Source organism: Capricornis sumatraensis, chromosome 1 (assembly GCF_032405125.1).
Source record: "Capricornis sumatraensis isolate serow.1 chromosome 1, serow.2, whole genome shotgun sequence".
NCBI classification, from domain to species: Eukaryota; Metazoa; Chordata; class Mammalia; order Artiodactyla; family Bovidae; genus Capricornis; species Capricornis sumatraensis.
The window spans coordinates 244,750,704-244,773,832 of NC_091069.1; the positions used below are offsets into that span (position 1 = coordinate 244,750,704).

Consider the following 23,129-nt stretch of genomic DNA (forward strand, 5'->3'; position numbering starts at 1 on the left):
AGATGTGACACAAAAATGAATTAGAAAAAGATCAGTCCCTCACGCTGAGAGTCTGAGATGGATTATACTATGTATAATGTGCTGAGTGTCACCTAGTTGAAATGCTATGAGAGTCAGGGATTGAGGGAGGGGTGATTTTCAGCCAGGAAATAACAGGAGTCTTTGTAGAGGGGGTGGCATTTCACAGGGCCTGGGAGGATGGGTGGGAAGTGAAAACTTGGAGCCAGGAGGAAGGATATTGTGAAAGGGCAGAGATAAAGAGGTGTGAGGCTGTGGAGAGGAGGCAGGGGACAGCAGGTAGTCCTATTCCCCAGGCTGGAAGAGAATAAAGACACTAATATTTGAAATATTCTGTCACTTTTGTAGTTTGGGTACTATTCCCCATTGAAGATTTGGTTACATTTTGACAGGAAGTTGTGAGAATCAGGTTATTTGCTTTTTACATTCATAACTGGTCTTCCCTGGTGGTTCTGTGGTAAAGAATCTGCCTGCAATGTAGGAGATTCAGGTTCAATCCCTAGGCCAGGAAGATCCCCTAGAAAAGGAAATGGCAACACACTCCAGTATTCTCACCTGGGAAATTCCATGGACAGAGAAGCCTGGCAGGCTACAGTCCCTGGGGTCACAAACAGCCAAACACCATGTTGAACTAAACAACAACACAACACTCACAACCTGATGTGATGAGTCCAAAGTGTTGGGGGCCTTGTGAATGCATTAATATGTATTTCAATCTTGAAAGGCCTCAGATTAAATTACAGAGGAGGAAACTTGGAGATTAAAAAACACCAGCTATTTCAATGGTGATAACATTCCCGATGAGGTACAAGTCTGGCCATCTGCCATTTCCAATATTATTATTTTACCTCAATAAAAAGAGGATAATACCAGGCTTCTGTGAGTTAAGATGAAGTTTGGGTGTGAAGATGAGAAATATCTCGATTAGCAAGGAGAAATAGCGACCCACACGTCGTCATCCCTCCGAGTCATGAGTGCGTGCTGACAGCTCAGCAGGTGGAGCCAGGAAGCCCCGCAGCTGTTCCCTGGCTGCTGGCCAAGGCCATTACCATGGCAACGCCCCTGGGGTGGGAGGGACAGCTTAGCCTGTGAAACCACCAGCATTTAAAAAGTAACACAAATGATCCTGGATTGGATCCTGCGGGAGAAAAAAAATCCTATAGAAATGTCCTTTTTAAAGATATAATTGGGACAGATGGGCTCAATTTGAGTGTGAATTGTGGGTTAGATGGGTGTTTCCCAAATTTCAGTGTGCTTCAGGCTCACCTGGTGGGCTTGGCAAAACACAGATGGCCGGACCCCACCTCCAGAGTTTCCAGATTCATTATGGCTGAGGTGGAAGCTAACAATCTGTGTTTCTCACTAAAGATTCCAAATGATGCTGATGCTGCTGGTATGGGGTCGCACACTGAGAATCACTGTATGACACACTGGCATTGCATCAATGTTCATCTCCTGAGTTTGATCTTTTTACTGTAGTTATGTTAAGGAAATATCCTTCATCTTAGAAAACACTCACAGGAGGATTTAGGACAAAGGGGCAACGGGTCTGCAACTTACTGTCACGTGGTTCAGGAAAAAAGTAGATAGATAAACAGAATAACAAAGCAAATGTGGGGAAACAACAACTGGTAAACCTGGATGAAATTAAAAGATGCTTACACCTTGGAAAAAAAGTTATGACCAACCTAGATAACATATATTAAAAAGCAGACATTACTTTGCCAACAAAGGTCCATCTAGTCAAGGCTATGGTTTTTCCAGTAGTCATGTATGGATGTGAGAGTTGGACTATAAAGAAAGCTGAGCACCAAAGAATCGATGCTTTTGAACTGTGGTGTTGGAGAAGACTCTTCTAAGTCCCTTGGACTGCAGGGAGATCCAACCAGTCCATCCTAAAGGAAATCAGTTCTGAATGTCCATTGGAAGGACTGATGCTGAAGCTGAAACTCCAATACTTTGGCCACCTGATGCAAAGAACTGATTCATTTGAAAAGACCCTGCTGGAAAAGATTGAAGGTGGGAGGAGAAGAGGACGAGAGGATGAGATGGTTAGATGGCATCACTGACTCAATGGACATGAGTCTGAGTAAACTCCAGGAGTTGGTGATGGACAGGGAGGCCTGGTGTGCTGCAGTCTGTGGAGTTGCAAAGGGTCGGACATGACTGGGAGACTGAACTGAACTGAACTGAAATTTGGATGGAGGATATATGGGAGTTCACTGTGTTTTGCAACTTTCCTAGTAGATCCAAATTACATTTAAATTAATAATTAAAAATTAATGTAAGGAAAGAAAGTTTTAGTTTATCATCAAGATCTGTTCAATATGGTAGCCACTACCTACACATGGTTATTTACATTTAAATTAATTTAAATTAAATAAAGTTCAACATTGGAGAAAGCAATGGCAACCCACTCTAGTATTCTTGCCTGGCAAATCCCATGGATGGAGGAGCCTGGTAGGCTGCAGTCCATGGGGTCGCTAGGAGTTGGACATGACTGAGCAACTTCACTTTCACTTTTTACTTTCATGCATTGGAGAAGGAAATGGCAACCCACTCCAGCGTTCTTGCCTGGAGAAGCCCAGGGATGGGAGAGCCTGGTGGGCTGCCGTCTCTGGGGTCACACAGAGTCGGACACGACTGAAGCGACTTAGCAGCAAAGTTCAACATTCAGCTCCTCAACCACACTAGCCATACTTCATCAGGTGCTAAAGAGGCATATGTGACTAAAAACTACCATATTGGACAGTGTGAGGGGCTGCATTAGGCATTACTGACAAAATGAAGGCACGGCCCCAGCCCCCTCTCCTCATTCCACAGGCACAGACCCGGGATGAAGGAGTTAGCTCTTGTGATTCTGACTTGTTTCTTCCTTTCTTCAGTTGAGTTGGCTGGAATGTTAAGGTGCTTACTGTTCTTGAGAGAAGCATGAGAAAGCACAAAGCCTTCTACAGTTGTGCCCAGAAAATAATCTATAAAGTAACCATTGACATTTGTTCAAGGATTTTTGCAAAGAATGTCCCAGGATGAGCATGTAGGCCACAGCTTGAGGCCATGGGAAAAATTGTTATCTGAGACCTGTTTGTGAGGGAAATGTTTATGGCAAAAGAAGTTTGCTGAGTTTAGGGTTTAGGAATAATTAAGAATAGTCAGAAGCCTGTTTAGGAGATAGTGAGCTTAGATACTAGGGGCAAACAGGATTTAAAAAGACAAGAAATAAACTGAGGAATATGGTATGTGGCCCAGATATAAACATAAGTTACAATGTAATCACAAGTAAACACAATTCTGAAAGAATCGCTGAAGCAGGAACTCTGTTTGAAGAGCAACAATGAGACAATAATCTGGGCGAGGGGAAATTGAAAATGTCAAACCTCTGACCTAATGCTTTAGAAAAAGTATAAAAGAAAACCTGATACTTGAAATAAACATGTAGTCCCGTACCTCGATCCAGAGGCTACATCATTTCCTGCCGACACTGCTTATCCCTTCAGGCTGATCCCCTGGCTGCTGGAGCTGGACTCCGACAGGACAGCACAAATATTGAGCATTACCATCATCACACAAAGTTCCACCGAACAGTTCTGACTACAGTGAAAAATATTTTACAACTGAGAAAGTCTCTTTGGAAAGTTAAGTGTGCTGAAAGCAGCAGCAGAGGTAGCAGTAACAGTAAAGGCAATGGGAGTCAGTTGTTTCCCACAGAAGGTAGTTTATTAACTGAATGGGGCAAAAAGAAAACATGATCAAATTATGGCTGATGGATCACAGTGTAGCTACATTTGTAAATCCCTGGATTTTTCATGGATCAGTGACATAATTGCTGGAGTAGGTATTCTTAGCCACATTCTGAACACCTCATCATTTTACTGATTTTCTTAACAATCCATTGGATGAAGGAGAAATAAGCACTTAAATGTTTCGGTTATTTTTCTTTTTTTCTCCTCCTTCTCCTTCAAGCAAAGGAGGAACAAGATTTGATGGGCAAACTCCCAGAAAGGCTGTGCCAGGGAGGCTGTCCTGAAGGGGAATAGCTAAGACCTGGACAGTATCAAATTTTCAAATATTCTAACTTGGCTACTGGTTTCATTTCGCATGACACACCAGCTACTGTGTAAAGCAAATCAAGGCTGAGTTTTGTTACTATCTTTACTCCTTCCAAGTTGCTTCTCCTCCCTCTTCTTTTCTGCATCTCAAATACCCAGCACTCTCTGAGCCAAACAGGCCTGCCACCCACTCTAAAGAGCAACTTCTTTCTTCCTAGCATCATTTCTCTTAGGCTCCAGCAACACCCAGATGTTGAACTGAACACATTCTAAACAGAAGATTCTTTGCTGCATTTGACTTATGCTAGCTCTTGGAATGTTCTAGGAGATACTTCCTGAGCAGGGTCAATTTTGGATATTCTCTTTCTGACCCAACTCCTGTAACTCCCTTCTCTCTAGCCTCTCAGGAGTGAACACACAGACCCACATTACACTGTACCTTGCCAGCCCCACCCCTGGCATCTTTCTCAGCAACTTCATATTCACTTGGGGCTCAGTAAAATGCACAACTATTACATTCACTTGGGGTAAACATGGAATGGCAGGGAAAGCTGCAAATACCTGAAGCCATGAATCACAAGTCAGTTAACATGAAGACTTTTCATGGTGAGAATGAGCTGTATTCTGACTTCCAAGTTTCCATTGGGGAAAATGAAGCACAGAGCTAGAATCCAGGACTCCGGCAGTATCCCTCTGCTCTGCCCAGGCCTCTGTTATGGCTTTAAATGTCCATCTAAATATCGAACCATTGTAAGAGGCTTAAGTATACACCCCCCAATTGACACACACCAAAAAAATGCTGGATCATTTTTATGCAGCAATTCCTCCTTAAAATACATTGATTCTGAGTTTTCCCCAAAAAAGGAACCCTTGGTCAGAAAACAGTTTGCCAGTTATATAGAGATGATCACTCTTAGCAGCAAGACACAATATTCCAGGTAATATTTGTATACACTTTGTGGCTGGCTCATTCAACTTTCTGAGATATCTCTTTACAGACACCTTTTTACTATGAAACAGATTTTTATTAAGACTTCAAAACCAGAAGGAGAGTCTCACCTCACAGTACTCTGTGATAATGCAGAACTTATCCTGCTCCACAAAGTTTGCATGGAACTTGACAATAGCTGGGTGATTCAGCCTGGAAAGGAGCTGGGCCTCCAAAGTGGCCTGCACAGTCTCATTTGGATTGAGTTCTCCAATACAGATTTCCTTCAGTACCTTTCTGCAGCAAAAAAAAAAAAAAAAAAAAAAATACATTTAGAACTAAAATAAAGAAAGCTGAGTGCCAAAGAATTGATGCTTTTGAACTGTTGTGTTGGAGGACTCTTGAGAGTCCCTTGAACTGCAAGGAGATCCAACCAGTCCATCCTAAAGATCAGCCCTGGGTGTTCACTGGAAGGACTGATGTTGAAGCTGAAACAATCCTTTGGCCACCTGATGGGAAGAGCTTACTCATCTGAAAAGACCCTGATGATGGGAAAGATTGAGGGCAGGAGGAGAAGGGGATGACAGAGGACTCGATGGACATGGGTTTGGGTGAACTCAGGGAGTTGGCGATGGACAGGGAGGCCTGGCGTGCTGCAGTTCATGGGGTTGCAAAGAGTCAGACATGACTGAGCGACTAAACTGAAATGAGAACTAAAATACACATTGAATAGATATGAACAGTGGTACAGTGCCGGGAGCCAGCGTGAGGAATCCCGCCCGTGGCAAAGGTCATGAGGAAGGAAGCCTGACAAAACGCAAGGGCCGTGATCAGGCTTCAGGGGTTCCCCCTGGAATTTCCTGAGCATCCACCCCCAAAAACCAGAGTCTGCCTGCTTTACTATGTTATACTTTCCACCTACTCTTCTGACATAAACAGGGGGCTGTCCCCTCACCACCTTTTTCTGGAAAAAGTTAATTTAGAGCTTTTAGATAATACATCTCCTGGGCATAATAAGAGTGTTTCAATCCAAAAACCCCTCTGATGGCTTTCTAGCCTGCCTGCCGGACGTTTACAGCTGTGCATGTGATTGTTTGTGGCCTCCCAACCACGAGAGGCACAGGAGGCTTAAAACATCCTAGGAATCAAAATCATTAGAATAGGACTGATTAAAGGTTTCATTTGTTGAGCCAATACTTGCTGCCAAATTTTCATATCTTTTATTTGTAGATATAGTTGGAATATAGAAAAAACAGGTAGTAGACATTAGCAACATTAGATAGTAGGTATTAGCAACATTAGATCTTTGAGTTAAGTACTTTCTTTGTTATAACCCACTGCACCTTTGTTCTATAGGAATGTAACTTTATTTAGTACTTTGAGGGTGATGCAGAATAAAGAAAAAACACTTCTAGGGAAAAAGAGTTTTTCTGGTTGATAGACATTTATCTAGGAAGGGAGCCATAAAAATGTTAACAGGCCTCTTGGCCAGAAGATAATGTAAACCACCTGAGACCTTTTGTATACGGGAAGGTATACAAAAAGAAAGCCTGGTCTCAATGAGGGTCAGGACTGCTGCCCCTGCATAACTCTGCATATTCCATTATTTCTTTATGTACAACTTGGGGTATATAAGCTGATTTTGAAAATAAAGTTGTGAGTCTTGCACCGATGCTGGGCTCCCCCATGTCATTCTTTTCCCCCCTTTTCTGGCTGAATTCCCATCTGGAGCACAGAGGCTCGCCAAGTCTACTTACTTGCCCTGGCTTCTAGATTCATGTGAGAGGGAGCCCAAGGCGGGGCACCCTCCACTATTCAAGTGGGCACCGGTGGCCTGATGCAGATGGTGCAAACCTCTTGTCTCAAGGTTTTATTAGTTTTCCAGGTAAACCAAGTTATTCAGCCTCTTTTCTCCAGTAATTTTCCTACTACATTATTCTTTCCTAATCTCTTTATATTTCTAATTAAATAGTCCTTTCCCAGACTCCGACTCTGTCCCCACTTCGAATTCCCTGGATCCACCAGGGCTGGATTCCGGCAGTACAGGACCATCTAATTAATGCCCAGCCCATAACCTACTCAGAGGTCTGCTCCAGCCTGTGACTCCTGGGGACCTGGCCTGCCTCTGTCCTGGTGGGGCCCTCTGCACCTGCCTCCCTCCCCTCTGCTCAAACCAGCGGAGACAGAACTAAGCTTGAGTGGGCATGGCCGAGGTGGCTCTCCCTCAGCCGCTAGGTGTCTCCATTTCTCTTTGCCTCTCAGGACATCTCTATTTCTGTCTTTCTCTGTCTCGTTGTATATTACCTGCATCTCCTTATCTGCTTTCCTGTTTCTGTCTGCTTTTCTATTTCTCTTGCTATTCCTATCTTGGTGTTTCTCTTTCTCTCTCACACACTGTATATTAATTCATATATATGTGTGTGTGTGTGAATATAATTATAAAATCTGTCACTGTGTTTCTGCATCTGATTCTTTTTTTGACTCTCTCCTTTCCTCTCTGACTCTGCGTATAAATACACATGCTTCTCTTTGTCTCTCAGCACTAATATTTTCCAAATAACTCAATATCAGCAGAATTAATATCTATTTATTTTCTTTTTAAAACTATCCTTAGCATATCATACTTTATTTAGAAGTATTTAGGAGCTATCAGTATTGAGGAGAAGAAAAAAAATATAAAAACATTGACAGACATATTCAAGCATGTATAAATGGAACAAGAGCTCATCATCTCTCCAATTTATGAATTTAAAATTTGTGATAACTAATGAGGAGTGGACCAAAACATTCTCTCTTCCCATCTCCCGAAAGAAAGACTGATGAACAAACCAATTACAGTGCCACGGTGTAAACAGATTGCCAGGGAGAAGCACTTTAGCACACCAATTATGTGTGCAGACAGATTCCACTGATTAGAAGTGAGCCTTAGCTGTTCATTAAGATAAGTTCTGTAGGACCTGTACTAGAATACATTTTGTAGTAATGTTATTTAAGAGTTTCTACCTATGCATATTAATGAAAATATATTTATAGTAGAAACTCTTAATTAAAGGCCCTATAACCTAATCCTAGATTAACCAGAGCTCTGTCGTCCTTTCTAACAGATGCCCAGGGATGCCTTTGTTTGTACTGTGGATGCTGCAGCCAGCAGGCACTCTCTGGACCACCTTCCAGTTGAAATATGTGTTTACCCAAGTCACAGCGTCTATTCCCAAACTTGTTTGTGCCACTTGTACCCAGTATTATAAATCTGTAACTTAAATGTGACAAACTCATGAAGGGTGATTGAGTGTTGTTTCTGCTAGAAAAACTAGGTCAAATATTTACCGCAATGGTTAATAATGACAAGTTGCAAAAAAATTGCTGTTAAGTAACTGTTAAGACAGTTTTAATACATTCATCTAAAAATGTAAAAAAAATCTAGCATTCTGAACTGAGATTGCTAAATTTTCACTTCATTTTAAAGAAGGTAAACTTAGAAAACTTAATCAAGTGTATGCAAAAAAGATGAAGAGAACTCTCATGAGAAGATGTTAGACATTGCTGCACATCAAAAAGTGAGAGAAAATGTACAATAATATTTTCCTTAAATTGGGTATAAATGTTTTAGTTATATGGCATTTCATCATTTTAAAGTTGTTCCCTTATATAACCAAGGACCACTTCCAGTCACATCAGACAAGGGCTATCACATGGGTTTTGTTAGGTCTTGAAAACCCTACCAGACCCCTGCTTGATAATGGAGTGGATTCTAGAGAAATTCTTGCTTGGTATCATGTTCTATAGAGAGACTGTTCTAGCAAGAATTTGGCTTAAAATGACCTCATGTTATTAAGAGTGGCATCTCAAACTGTTGGTATAATAAAGGGGCTTGAAATGACAGATGTAGCTGTTCTCCTGTAATGCGTGAAGATGGTGAAGCTGCAGCAAAGTGACATCTTCATGGTGTTTTTCCAGTACTTACCATGTCCCAGACAACTTGCAGTTGTAACAGTCACAGTGGTTAACATGCATGCCGATACAAAGTCACATACAAACCTGCAATATTCTCTTACTGGGAAGGAACAAATGCTATCAAAAGCTTTAAGATACTTACTTTTTCCTTGCAAATATCAACTACTGTGCAACAGAGCATGGGATTTTACATACAGTTATCTGAGCCCCATCTGGCAGCCTGATGATAAAGCATCAAATCTCATTTGTCCACAGGTTTGCAGATAAAGGAAGGGCTATCAAGGCAGGTAACATCTAATACAATCATCTTTAGCAGAAGCAAAGATACATGACCTTTCTTACCTAAAACTGATGGAGGAAACTCATTGCATGTCACACAGTGTGAGAGTCCTATCAGCTGAGAGCAAAGAAACTTACCAAGTCAAGAAGCTTGCCCTTGCTCAGTGACACAGTCTGTCAACCACTGCTAAGTAACATGACAGATATTTATTTTATCAGAACTTCAGCTATTTGGGAGAAACTTTTTAGCAGCTGCAAAGACAGACACCCCCTCACACTCACTAATTTTGCAAAGTTTCTGTTCTCTTTCCTGAGTGGCAATGTTTCTTTCTAGAATCACTAGTGAACTGACAAACTTTGGAGAGTGACTGGAAATCTGGATAACTGTAGCTAATTTCACTCCTGTCAAATTGGCCCACCTTCCATATAAATGGGGTAGGTGATATCTTTGAGATGTTCAGGATTGTTTTCCCTCAAGTTTCTCTGTAGCCTTTCACATATTTCCCATTGAACAAGCAGCATAGGCTGTGTCAGGAAAAAAGATGACACCACAAACTACAGAGAACATGAGTCAAATTCCCAGCTTTTGATTCTCCAAGGAGAGACCAAGGCCAAAGAGAAAAGATCTGAAGGAGCCCCTGACCAATGGGATGAGGGTCCTCCCTGCCTCAAGTGAGAAAGAGACCCTCAGAACCAGATGCAGCAGGGGCAAGAACATTAGGTACACTGAACCTTTGAAAATAGTTCATGCTCCCCAAACTAGGTCCAGAGGAGGCGGGGGGCACAGAACTCCCAGACGAGGTGGGGAGCCCCAGAGCAGAAGTCATGGCTGCCTTTCCAAAGCAGGAACCGCACACTTCCTTGTGCCCAGCAAGGAATAGGAGAGCAGGAAAGATCTTCAAGGGGAAAGTAAGTCAAATGGCCTAAGAACCCTGGAACCTCAGTGAGGAGTGCAGAAGCACCTGCTGTGCGTCTGTGGTATAGTGAGCTCTGAGAATTCGTGACCCCTGCCCTTGGGTCTCTTGGAGAAGCCAACAGATCAGTGTGCACAAATGTGTGTCTATGTTTGTATTTTCTAAAACTTCAAACTGAGATGGGTGCTATAAAGTTAAGGTGAGTGAGGCTTGAGGCCCTCCTGATTTAAACTGCCATGACTCTCTAATTTGATCAGCAGCTACTGCACCCACTGAGGGCAAAGTCATAGGAAATATATTTTAACCTCAACTTAAATAAGAAAGTAACTTTTTGGGTTTTGAATAAATTTAAATATTCACCTATTTAGCAGATTATTCAATCTGCTCAGGACTTCCAAGAGTTTTCATCCATCTAGTAAGGCAGCAATTATTTTAACTAATCCTTTATTTAATTGTCAGCTTTTATTTTTCTAGTTTATAAGAAAATATAGCTTTATTATAGAAAAATCTGAAAACAAAACATAGACCACAATCCACCACAGAGATAATCAACATTCACAATTTTGTATATTTCCTTTTCATCTTTTTGCTACATATTTTTTTAACACTAGAGGCCAAACAATTTAGACAACTTGCCTGCTATTTTCATGAGACGTTATTGTAGCAGACATCTGTCATGTTAGCTGCACAGCATCTTTAGACAGCCTCCCTACATTATAGTAGATCCCTGGGCTCTGGGTCCTGCCTTCCCTAGATAAAAACCAACAGACAGCAAACAATTCCTCCATCTCCCGCCTGCCTTGAGTTGGGATGTCAATGTGGGACATAGGTTCTGCCAGTCAATTGGACCAACCTGGGACCCTGCCTTGGGGGTGAGCTTGTGGAGGGACAGGGTGGGCACAGGACCCCCCGCACACACACACGCACCACCCTAAGGAATGGTGTGGGCTTGGGGGCAGTGGTAGTGGGCCACTTCCATGGCGTGGTTCCAGCTGACGTCCGTGGAAATTTGGCCTTCACTGACTCCCCAACCCCCTCAGCTGTAAGAGCCATCTGTGTTCAGCACACATCACCCTCGGCCTCCACTGTGTAGCAGGTGACTGCTCATATCAGCATCTGGAGCCCTGACCCACATGATCATGTGTCACAGAAGCACCATGAGGTAGTCCCATAGAGCTCTTACTTTGAGATAATTAAAACTGAACCTCCAAAACTGACACATTTAGGTTAATTTTTGTTCCCTTTATTTGTGTCTTAAAATTTAGGATCTTCTGAGGGATTAGGGCCATTTATGGGTAGAAGGATTGTAAGAGTGGATAAACATCCTTTTAAAAGTTATTTAATCCCCTTTAAAATCTAAAGGGACATGAAAAATGGCAGAGTGATATTTATTAAAAAAAAACACGGCACTTTAATAAAAAATGGAAAAGCCAGGAACTAAACATACCTAACAAAGTAGCTGAAAAAAATTGTAGGTGTTAGTGAAGACTATACTACAGGTAGAATTTTATTTCATTGCAGTTGTTTTTCCTTTCAGCAATTCAGAAACATTTTTAATGTCTATGGTCAGAGAAAAGGATAAAATTATTTTATAGATCATCATCATATGCTATAATCTATGAGCTGCCTTTGTTTTTAACAATTAAATTCTTGACTCCAGTTTGTTTCAGGGCAAAAACTCTGATTCATCTGGTCTTTTCCTCCCCACCCCTGATCACAGGCATGTTGCAGGTTTTGGACACAGAAGGGGCTCAAATGACATCACCATACAGTGCAGCAACAAGTGCCCACAGCAGACACCAGCAACTAGGGAGCAAAGTTCTTCTGCTGAGCTTGACTTCAGGGTCCACACAAGGCACCAGGCAGCCACTGCCAAATACCTTCACGTCAAAAGTTCCATGTTTCTTTCATTTCATCATCTATTGACTGCTATCAATATGCCAAACACAATGCCATATCCTGGGGACACAAAGATGAAAAGGATAAAACAAAGATACAAAGACGGAAAGGACAAAACTCCTGCCCTTCAAGAAACCTCAGAATCATGAGGAAGGCTAACAAATGTAAAAACAGTTGAACAACTTCATCACAGATGCAATAACAGAGCCGGGGATTGGGGTGAGGACCTCTAACCCTCCTTTGAGAAAAGAAAAAAGACAAAATCTATAGACTGGAGCCCCAGGACATTCACTCTTGCACACAGAAACTACTTTGTAGTTAGCTGAATTGCCTTCTCCCCAAGTGAATTCCAAGCAGCATAAGACATGAATTTACCATTCTTTACCATTTGCCCTAGACAAACCTTGCCTGGAAAATCCCATGGACAGACGAGCCTGGTGGGCTGCAGTCCATGGGGTTGCAAAGAGTCGGGCACGACTGAGCAACTAACACACACTATTTGCCCTCTACAAACCAACAGTCTGCAGAGGGAGGTCTATGTTTGCATTACCTGAATAGGCTATGAGAGTTAATAAGCATGTGATTTTTCAAAAAAAGAAAACTACTTGAGAATTTCAGCATCTATATATCATTCTCTAGAGTAATGCATATACAGACACACAACCACAGTATACGTTATTGAATGTGGAATAAAAATGTTATAGGAAGGGGTGTTTCTTAAAAGATCTAAAAAACTGGTAGGTTCATAAACTACTCCTTCCTCCCTTCCCCCTGCCATTTATCTATCCAAATTTTTATCCCCCCAAAAGCATTTGAGCTTTATATAACTAGATTTTAAAAGATAATATGGGTATTGAGCCACGCACGCTCTGTTCTAGAGAACTCTCTTTAGTTTGGTGTCCCCAGGAAGCAAACATTGAGACAGAATATGAAGCAGGTAATCAATCCAGGCAAGGGGGTAGCAAAGTGAAGTAAAGGGAAGGGAGCCATTCAAAGGCTTGTTATCAAGCCAGTTATCACAGTGGATGACTGGGGCTTAACTCTGTGGAAGAACCCTGGGGGCAGGCATAGAACACACCTCTGGGCTCCTCTGTCCAAGGGCGGGGACCAGCTCCCTTCATCTACTGGCTCAGGCTGCTCCTGCAAGTATCAATTCCCCTGCTGGAGCACAGAGGCCCTGACAGCCAGGGATATCTCAGGCAGAGCTGCCCAAGAAGCAGCTGGGTCCATGTACAGGAAATGCTAATCAGTCAGGGGACAGGTGGGGCCCCAACAACATCTTCCACAAGGATGAATAAAGGAAATTTCCTCCACTTTAAATGCTGCTCTATTTTATCTATACGCTTGAAGAGAGCTAGGATATAGCGATTCTGAGGGTTTCCCAGGTGGCAGTAGTGTTAAAGAACATGCCTGCCAATGCAGGAGGCATAAGAGACTGGGTTCGATCCCTGGGTCAGGAAGGTCCCCTGGAGGAGGGCATGGCAACCCACTCCAGTATTCTTGCCTGGAGAATCCCATGGACAGATGAGCCTGAAGGGCTACAGTCCATGGGGTCGCAAAGAGTCAGACATGACTGAAGTGACTTAGCATGCATGCATGATTCTGATACAGTGTTGGTAACACTGAATAAAGTGAAAGAAAGTGAAAGTCACTCAGTCAAGCCCAACTCTTTGGACCCCATGGACTATACAGTCCACGGAATTCTCTGGTCCAGAATACTGGAGTGGGTAGCCTTTCCCTTCTCCAGGGGATCTTTCCAACCCAGGGATCAAACCCAGGTCTCCCACATTGCCCGCAGATTCTTTACCAGTTGAGCCACAAGGGAAGCCCAAGAATACTGGAGTGGGTAGCCTATCCCTTCTCCAGTGGATCTTCCTGACCCAGGAACTGAACCGGGGATTCTTTACCAACTGAGCTACCAATGAAGCCCTTATACTGAATAATGAAAGCGCAAATCAACTAAAACCTATAGGTAAATTCCATCTCCCATGCTTTTCCAATAGTCATGTATGGATGTCAGAGTTGGACCATAAAGAAGGCTGAGTACTGAAGAATTGATGTTATTGAATTGTAGTGCCGGAGAAGACTCTTAAGAGTCCTTTGGATTGCAGAGAGATCAAACCAGTCAATCCTAAAGGAGATCAACCCTAAATATTAACTGGAGGAACTGAAGCTGAAGCTGAAGCTGAAGCTCCAATATTTTGGCCACCTGATGCAAAGAGCCAATTCATTAGAAAAGACCCTGGAGTTGGGAAAGATTGAGGGCAGGAGGAGAAGGGGATGACAGAGGATGAAATGGTTTGGATAGCATCACCAACTCAATGAACATGAGTTTGAACAAACTGGGAGATAGTCCTGGACAGGGAAGCCTGGCATGTTGCAATCCATGGGGTGGCAAAGAGTCAGACATGACTTAGCAACTAAACAACAATGCTTTTCAAGACTTAGTTTACAAACACATTAGCAGCATATAGGCGTATTACATACAGATAATAAAAAAATAATGAATAGTAATAATACAGATAAAAATGAAGAACAAATAAGAGCAGAAGTGTTTCAGATATTTTTGTTTGGCAAATATGCTATTCCTGGCTCCTGTTTAGATTATATTTTCATTTGTGGTGACAAGTTCCATGCAGCATTTCAATGCTGGTATCCTAACAAATTATACAAGTTGCCTTTTATTTTTAAGGAACAAAAAAGAGTAAACAGAAACTTTAGAAGTAGGAGTTTTGAAGATGAATATTGCCCAAATAAAAAGTATCTAATAATCATGTGAATTCAATGACTTTTCCTATCTGTGCAAATTTAAAAAACAGAAATGGCTTGAACACACATCTCAAGACTGGAATGGCACTGGTGCTCAGTGGAGGTTGTCCACAGGGAACCTCTGGTGTCAATGTAAGAATAGAGCTGAATTTTGGACAGACCCCAACCAGCCTTTTCCCAGGGGGCTTCTTCAAAGTCACATGGGGAAGAGACAAAGCTTTGCTCTGCTGTGCAAAGCCCCCCCTCCAACGGCTTGACAGAGTCTATGGCTGAGCCCAGGAATCCGTGAGTGAGCGTGAATTGATGGGGGTTGAGAGGCTGTGTATCTGTGCCTTCATGGCCAGGTAGCTCGCCTCCCTGTGTGTAAGTCTCAGTCTCCACCAAAGCTGCTAGGACTATCTCCTGAGAGTTTACTGAGAACAAACAGCCCTTCCCCCTCTCCTTTCAGCTAAAAAATGAGTGGGTTCCCATCATAATGAGCAGCATCCTGGAGCTCCTTTCCACAGCCTGGCAAAGTTATCTTTACCACCGGGGATGTAATAGAGCCAATTCTAATTCTCTTCAGAACCAGTGAAGACTCTTCCACCCTCTCCTTCTCCCACACACCTCCCGACAATGGTCAGACAGTTCTGTCTTTCTTATTCACTTATTCTTATTTCTGCTCACACAGTTGAGCAAAGTCATTAAACATTGTGGCTTAATTAAGAGACACCAGTGGCTCTCTCCCAGTCCCTGGGTGATTTGTAACTGATCTAAGCCTATTATGTAATCCCTTGCCAGTGATCAGTCTAGACATGTGGTGTAATTCTGACCTGGGAGATATGGGGAGAAGTCTCATGATGGTTTCCTGGGACAGATGCTCCTCACTGATTGAAAAAAAAAAAAAAGAGAGAGAGAGAAGCATGGGAGGAAAGTCTCATTTCTTCCTTCTCTGCACTGCTATCATTTGCTTGTGAGTCCATCAGCCTTGGCAGCCAGCTGGCATCCTGGAGCAACTGCCCTGAGATAGCAGCCCGGGTGATGGGAAGGCACCAACACCCCTGCTGACTTCATCACCAGTATCTACTCTCCCTCTGGACTTCCTGCTAGGCAGATATGTCTTTCTTATTTTTAAGCCATCCTGGTGGCCAAAGATAGCCTCATACCAACACTTTGCTACAAGAAGAAAGAAGATATTTTTTTAAAAGAGATTAGAAGCAGAAGTGGAGAGTGTGGTGAACATTCCACTCATCTATACAGACTTCAAGCTGTGAAAACTCAAAGGATGGAGGTTAGGTTTAGCTGTGTTGTACATAAAGATTAGAACAGAGAGAAGCCCCTTGAGAACAGGGGCTATGTGTTCTTTCCTTAGAAAGTGCTAAGTCTCCTATCTTAAACGAGAAAAGATAATTTGGTTCTTTTTTTAGACATTGGTACGAATCTTCAAAACAAACAAAAAAAAATCATGACAAAGTAAACTACAATGAACTATACAAAAATGGATCTATTGTGAGACAAAAGCATTTGAATAAAGGACTAGAAATTATCTGTTGCTAGTGAATCTGGAAACTAAGATAACATGGGATTTCTTTAAATAATTTGAAAACAATTTTATTCACTGATTCAAAATTCTCATATGTCAAAATCTTAGCAGTTACCAAAATGTATCAGGATTCAGAAAAATTAAAATTCCACAACTGGTTCTTTCCTTCCCTTGGGTAGAGACATTGGAGTTGTGTTAGCAAATAGGAAGTTTCTAAAATAAAGGACAATGAGGAAAAGAGTGAAGTACAGGGCATGGATAGTCCAGCAATCAAAAAATAAAAATGAGACAAAATATACAAATAATAAAAAAAGAGATGAAAATACCAAGGGAAAAAAAACAATTTCTAAAATATTTGGTCTCTTTCCACTCCTGCTCCCCATCCACAAATTAAGAAAACATATTTTAATAAATAAAAATATATACACATTTTTCTATAATTCTCTGGAGATAGAAAAAGTTGCTAATGTAAGGAATTATTTTGTTTTTCATAGTCTGAAGCCTCAAACTTAAGAAATTATGGATGATATCATTAGGTGTTAGAGGCACAAGGCTAATCAATATAATTTTTAGAAGGTAGGACAAAGTTTCAAGAAGTGCAGGTGATTTTTATTCATGTGGCAGCATTATGAGAAGCAGCCATGCAAGAGAAATCTCTCGACCCCTCAGGGCTAGGTCCTGGGACAACCTCTAGTCACATATGGGCTCCCATATGGGCCAGCAGGTACCCAAAGTCAGCTCAGAGTCCATTCAGTGGGATTCCCAGCACCTGGCAGACCTGATGTTTCTGAATGGAACCAAGCTTATGCACTTCCCATGCTTCAAAATTCAGCTCATTCATTACCTCCACCATAATGACTATCACTCTGACAACTATGTTAAATATTTATTTCTTGGTCTCCAACTCCAGACTGAGAACATTAACATTTTCCTCCTTTCTATACCCTCGGTGTCTAGCACAAGTCTTAGCACATAGTGGATATTCCATTGACTCGTAAATGATCTAAATTAAGCACTGTTGATATGATCTAACACTAAGCACTGTTGCATAGATGGTGGGAAACACAATTCCTATTCATGACTTTTTCCCCTTATGGAAGCATAAAAACTTGCATGTTGGGCATCCATCAAAAAATGAAAGTTTCTAAAAATGTGCTTCCTAACATCACTGCTTGAATGGCCTTCATCTGGAAGTGACTTACACATGGGAGCTGATAGTAACATTTGCATAGACAGAGAAAAATAGCAAAGAGATATTTCAACCTGAAAATGGTTCTGCTCAGATGTTTCATAACATCTCAGAGATAACATCCACTGAGAGACGGTGCACTAAGCGCGGCCGAGAGGAGCTACCCCGCTTCCAAGGTCAGTGGCGGCCGGGAGGAGCTACCCCGCATCTGAGGTCAGGGGCGGCGGCCGGGAGGAGACATCCCGCGTCAGAAGTCAGGGGCGGCGGCCGAGAGGAGCTACCCGGTGTCCGAGGTCAGTGGTGGCCGGGACGAGACACCCCGCGTCCAAGGTCAGGGCGGCGGCCGAGAGGAGCTACCCTGAGTCCAAGGTCAGGGAGGAGACACCCTGTGTCCGAGGTCAGTGGCGGCAGCCAGGAGGAGCTATCCTGCGTCCGAGGTCAGGGGTGGCTGGGAGGAGACACCCTGCGTCCGAGGTCAGGGGCTGCCGGGAGAAGCCACCCTGCACCGGAGGCCAGGGGCGGTGACCTGAGGAGCCACCCTGAGCCCAAGGCCAAGGGCGGCAACTGGCAGGAGACACCTCGAGCCCGAGGCCAGGGGCGGCAGCTGAGAGGACCCACGCTCGAGGACAGGGCCAGCAGCTGGGAGGAGCATCCGGAGGAGCAGCGGGGCCTAGAGGAGCTATCCCACCTTGAAGGTCAGGAACGGTGGTGGTAAGATACCCCTCGTCCAGGGTAAGGAGCAGCTGCTGTGCTTTGCTGGAGCAGCTGTGAGGAGATACCCCATGCCCAAGGTAAGAGAAACCCAAGTAAGATGGTAGGTGTTGCTAGAGGGCATCAGAGGGCAAACACACTGAAACCATACTCACAGAAAACTAGTCAATCTAATCACACTAGGACCACAGCCTTGTCTAACTCAATGAAACCAAGCCATGCCTGCAGGGCAACCCAAGACGGGCGGGTCATGGTGGAGACGTCTGACAGAGCATGGTCCACTGGAGAAGGGAATGGCAAGCCACTTCAGTATTCTTGCCTTGAGAACCCCATGAACAGTATGAAAAGGCAAAATGATAGGATACCAAAAGAGGAACTCCCCAGGTCATTAGGTGCCCAATATGCTACTAGAGGTCAGTGGAGAAATAACTCCAGAAAGAATGAAGGGATGGAGCCAAGCAAAATCAATACCTAGTTGTGGATGTGACTGGTGATAGAAGCAAGATCCGATGCTGTAAAGAGCAATATTGCATAGGAACCTGGAATGTCAGGTCCATGAATCAAGGCAAATTGGAACTGGTCAAACAAGAGATGGCAAGGGTGAACATCGACATTCTAGGAATCAGCGAACTAAAATGGACTGGAATGGGTGAATTTAACTCAGATGACCATTATATCTACTACTGCGGGCAGGAATCCCTCAGAAGAAATGGAGTAGCCATCATGGTCAACAAAAGAGTCCGAAATGCAGTACTTGGATGCAATTTCTAAAACGACAGAATGATCTCTGTCCGTCTCCAAGGCAAACCATTCAATATCACAGTTATCCAAATCTATGCCCCAACCAGTAATGCTGAAGAAGCTGAAGTTGAACGGTTTTATGAAGACCTACAAGACCTTTTGGAACTAACACCCCCAAAAAATGTCCTTTTCATTATAGGGGACTGGAATGCAAAAGTAGGAAGTCAAAAAACACCTGGAGTAACAGGCAAATTTGGCCTTGGGACGCAGAATGAAGCAGGGCAAAGACTAATAGAGATTTGCCAAGAAAATGCACTGGTCATAGCAAACACCCTCTTCCAACAACACAAAAGAAGACTCTAACACATGGACATCAACAGATGGTCAACACCAAAATCAGACTGATTATATTCTTTGCAGCCAAAGATGGAGAAGCTCTATACAGTCAACAAAAACAAGACCAAGAGCTGACTATGGCTCAGATCATGAACTCCTTATTACCAAATTCAGACTTAAATTGAAGAAAGTAGGGAAAACTGCTAGACCATTCAGCTATGACCTAAATCAAATCCCATATGATTATACAGTAGAAATGAGAAATAGATTTAAAGGCCTAGATCTGATAGATAGAGTGCCTGATGAACTATGGAGTGAGGTTTGTAACACTGTACAGGAGACAGGGATTAAGACCATCCCCATGGATAAGAAATGCAAAAAAGCAAAATGGCTGTCTGGGAAGGCCTTACAAATAGTTGTGAAAAGAAGAGAGGCGAAAAGCAAAGGAGAAAAGGAAAGATATAAGCATCTGAATGCAGAGTTCCAAAGAATAGCAAGAAGAGATAAGAAAGCCTTCTTCAGCGATCAATGCAAAGAAATCCAGGAAAACAACAGAATGGGAAAGACTAGAGATCTCTTCAAGAAAATTAGAGATACCAACGGAACATTTCATGCAAAGATAGGCTCGATAAAGGACAGAAATGGTATGGACCTAAAAGAGGCAGAAGATATTAAGAAGAGGTGGCAAGAATACACAGAAGAACTGTACAAAAAAGATCTTCACGACCCAGATAATCATGATGGTGTGATCACTAATCTAGAGCCAGACATCTTGCAAAGTGAAGTCAAGTGAGTCTTAGAAAGCATCACTACGAACAAAGCTAGTGGAGGTGATGGAATTCCAGTTGAGCTGTTTCAAATTCTGAAAGATGATGCTATGAAAGTGCTGCACTCCGTATGCCAGCAAACTTGGAAAACTCAGCAGTGGCCACAGGACTGGAAAAGGTCAGTTTTCATTCCAATCCCAAAGAAAAGCAATGCCAAAGAATGTTCAAACTATTGCACAATTGCACTCATCTCCCATACTAGTAAAGTAATGCTCAAAATTCTCCAAGCCAGGCTTCAGCAATATGTGAACCAGAACTCCCTGATGTTCAAGCTGGTTTTAGAAAAGGCAGAGGAACCAGAGATCAAATTGCCAACATCCGCTGGATCATGGAAAAAGCAAGAGAGTTTCAGAAAAACATCTATTTCTGCTTTATTGACTATGCCAAAGCCTTTGACTATGTGGATCACAATAAACTGTGAAAGATTCTGAAAGAGATGGGAGTACCAGACCACCTGACCTGCCTCTTGAGAAATCTGTATGCAGGTCAGGAAGCAACAGTTAGAACTGGACATGGAATAACAGACTGGTTCCAAATAGGAAAAGGAGTCCGTCAAGGCTGTATATTGTCACCCTGCTTATTTAACTTCTATGCAGAGTACATCATGAGAAAACGCTGGACTGGAAGAAACACAACCTGGAATCATGATTGCCGGGAGAAATATCAATAACCTCAGATATGCAGATGACACCACCCCTATGGCAGAAAATGAAGAGGAGCTAAAAAGCCTCTTGATGAAAGTGAAAGAGGAGAGTGAAAAAGTTGGCTTAAAGCTCAACTTTTAGAAAACGAATATCATGGCATTTGGTCCCATCACTTCATGGGAAATAGATGGGGAAACAGTGGAAATAGTGTCAGACTTTATTTTTTTGGGCTCCAAAATCACTGCAGATGGTTATTGCAGCCATGAAATTACAGACGCTTACTCCTTGGAAGAAAAGTTATGACCAACCTAGATAGTATATTCAAAAGCAGAGACATTATTTTGCCGACTAAGGTCCGTCTAGGCAAGGCTATGGTTTTTCCTGTGATCACGTATGGATGTGAGAGTTGGACTGTGAAGAAGGCTGAGTGCCGAAGAATTGATGCTTTTGAAGTGTGGTGTTGGAGAAGACTCTTGAGAGTCCCTTGGACTGCAAGGAGATCTAACCAGTCCATTCTGAAGGAGATCAACCCTGGGATTTCTTTGGAAGGAATGATGCTAAAGCTGAAACTCCAGTACTTTGGCCACCTCATGTGAAGAGTTGACTCATTGGAAAAGACTCTGATGCTGGGAGGGATTGGGGGCAGGAGGAGAAGGGAACGACCGAGGATGAGATGGCTGGATGGCATCACGGACTTGGTGGACATGAGTCTGAGTGAACTCCGGGAGATGGTGATGGACAGGGAGGCCTGGCGTGCTGCGATTCATGGGGTCGCAGAGTCGGACATGACTGAGTGACTGAACTGAACTGAACTGGATGACTTGGCCCAAGAGAAGCACAAAACTGCCCAGTTTCTAATCCTATTCCCTCACTCAACCTCTTTCCCAATCATGGAATTAATTTTATATATTTATAGAACATTAAAGCTAGTAAAACCCTCAAGTAGATCCATCAGAGAAGCTCAACCTATTAAAGTTCTGAGGATTGAATGCTTTGTTTTGACTGTCAGGTTTTTTTTTTTTAATTTATTGGAGTATAGTTGATTTACAACACTGTTACTTACTGTTGTACAGTAAAGTGATTTAGTTATACACATACATATATCCACTCTTTTCCCTCTTTTTTAGATTCTTTTCCCATATAGGTCATTACAGAGTATTGAGTAGAGTTCCCTATGCTATACAGCAGGTCGTTATTGGTTATCTGTTTTATATACAGTAGTGTGTATTTGTCAGTCCCAATTTCCCAGTTTATCCTTCCTTGCAGCCTTACTCCCTGGTAACCATAAGTTTGTTTTCTACCTCTGTAACTCTATTTTTTTTTTTTTGGTAGATAAGTACATTTGTACCATTTTTCTTTAGATTTCCAATATTAACAATATCATATTGTGTCTTTGCCTGACTCTCTTCACTCAGCATAACAATCTCTAGGTCCACCTGTAAATGGGATTATTTCATTCTTTTATGGCTATGTAATATCCCATTATATATATACCCCACATCTTTTTTATCCATTCATCTGTTGATGGACATTTAGGTTACTTCCATGACTTGGCTATTGTAAACAGTGGTGCAATGAACACTAGGGTGCATGTTTTGAATTATGTTTTGCTCCAGATATATGACCAGGAGTAAGAGTATCAGATCAGATGGTAGTTCTATATTTAGTTTGTTAAGGAACCTCCATACTATTCTTCCTAGTGGCTGTATCAATTTATATTCCCTCCAACAGTGTAGGAGTGTTCCTTTTTCTCCACACCCTCTCCAGTGTTTATTATTTGTAGACCATTTGATGATGACCATTCTGACTGGTATTGAAGTGATACTTCATTGTAGTTTTGATTTTCATTTCTTTATAGTATCCAAGATTGAGTAATGCACCCAAGGTCATAGAGAAGTTACAGCAGAGCTGACATTCATCTCTTGGAGGAGGAAAGGGACCACAGCTCCGAAGAACAGACATTCATCTCCAAGTTTAAGTTTACCCTCTCTCGTTTGTGTATAGAATCTACAGTGCTAAGACAGCCCCAAACTTTCTCATTTTCCAAACCATTTAGCAAAGAACAAAAACTCCTGTCATCTGTTCTGCTTACCTGCTCCTTAACAACAAAGAAGAGGAAGCAAAACGACTAGAGGAACAGTCTTGCTCCTGATGAGGCACTGCCGAAGCTATGTCTGTTTTCATTCATTTTCATTTGAGTGCTATGGAAAATCTAACCAAGAGTCAACAATTTTGTCAGTTCCAGAGCCCCAGAGTTGAAAGTTTGTGATAAGATCACACAGAAAAGGAAGACAATGTTCTCCAGGAATTACCTTTCCTAGCAAAGTGGTAAAATTACATTTCTGAGGT

General features: G+C 42.5%; 1 protein-coding gene across 4 annotated transcripts in view; it reads right to left on the reverse strand.

Annotated features, from left to right (window-relative positions):
* The window catches only part of NEK11 (NIMA related kinase 11), a 277,295-nt gene that overhangs the window by 212,033 nt on the left and 42,133 nt on the right, over positions 1-23,129 (reverse strand). For all 4 annotated transcript variants that reach the window (XM_068973446.1, XM_068973452.1, XM_068973440.1 and 1 more), the window contains exon 2: positions 5,127-5,292. In XM_068973446.1, the coding sequence (XP_068829547.1) occupies positions 5,127-5,292 (166 nt within the window). The remainder of the gene's footprint in view (positions 1-5,126; positions 5,293-23,129) is intronic.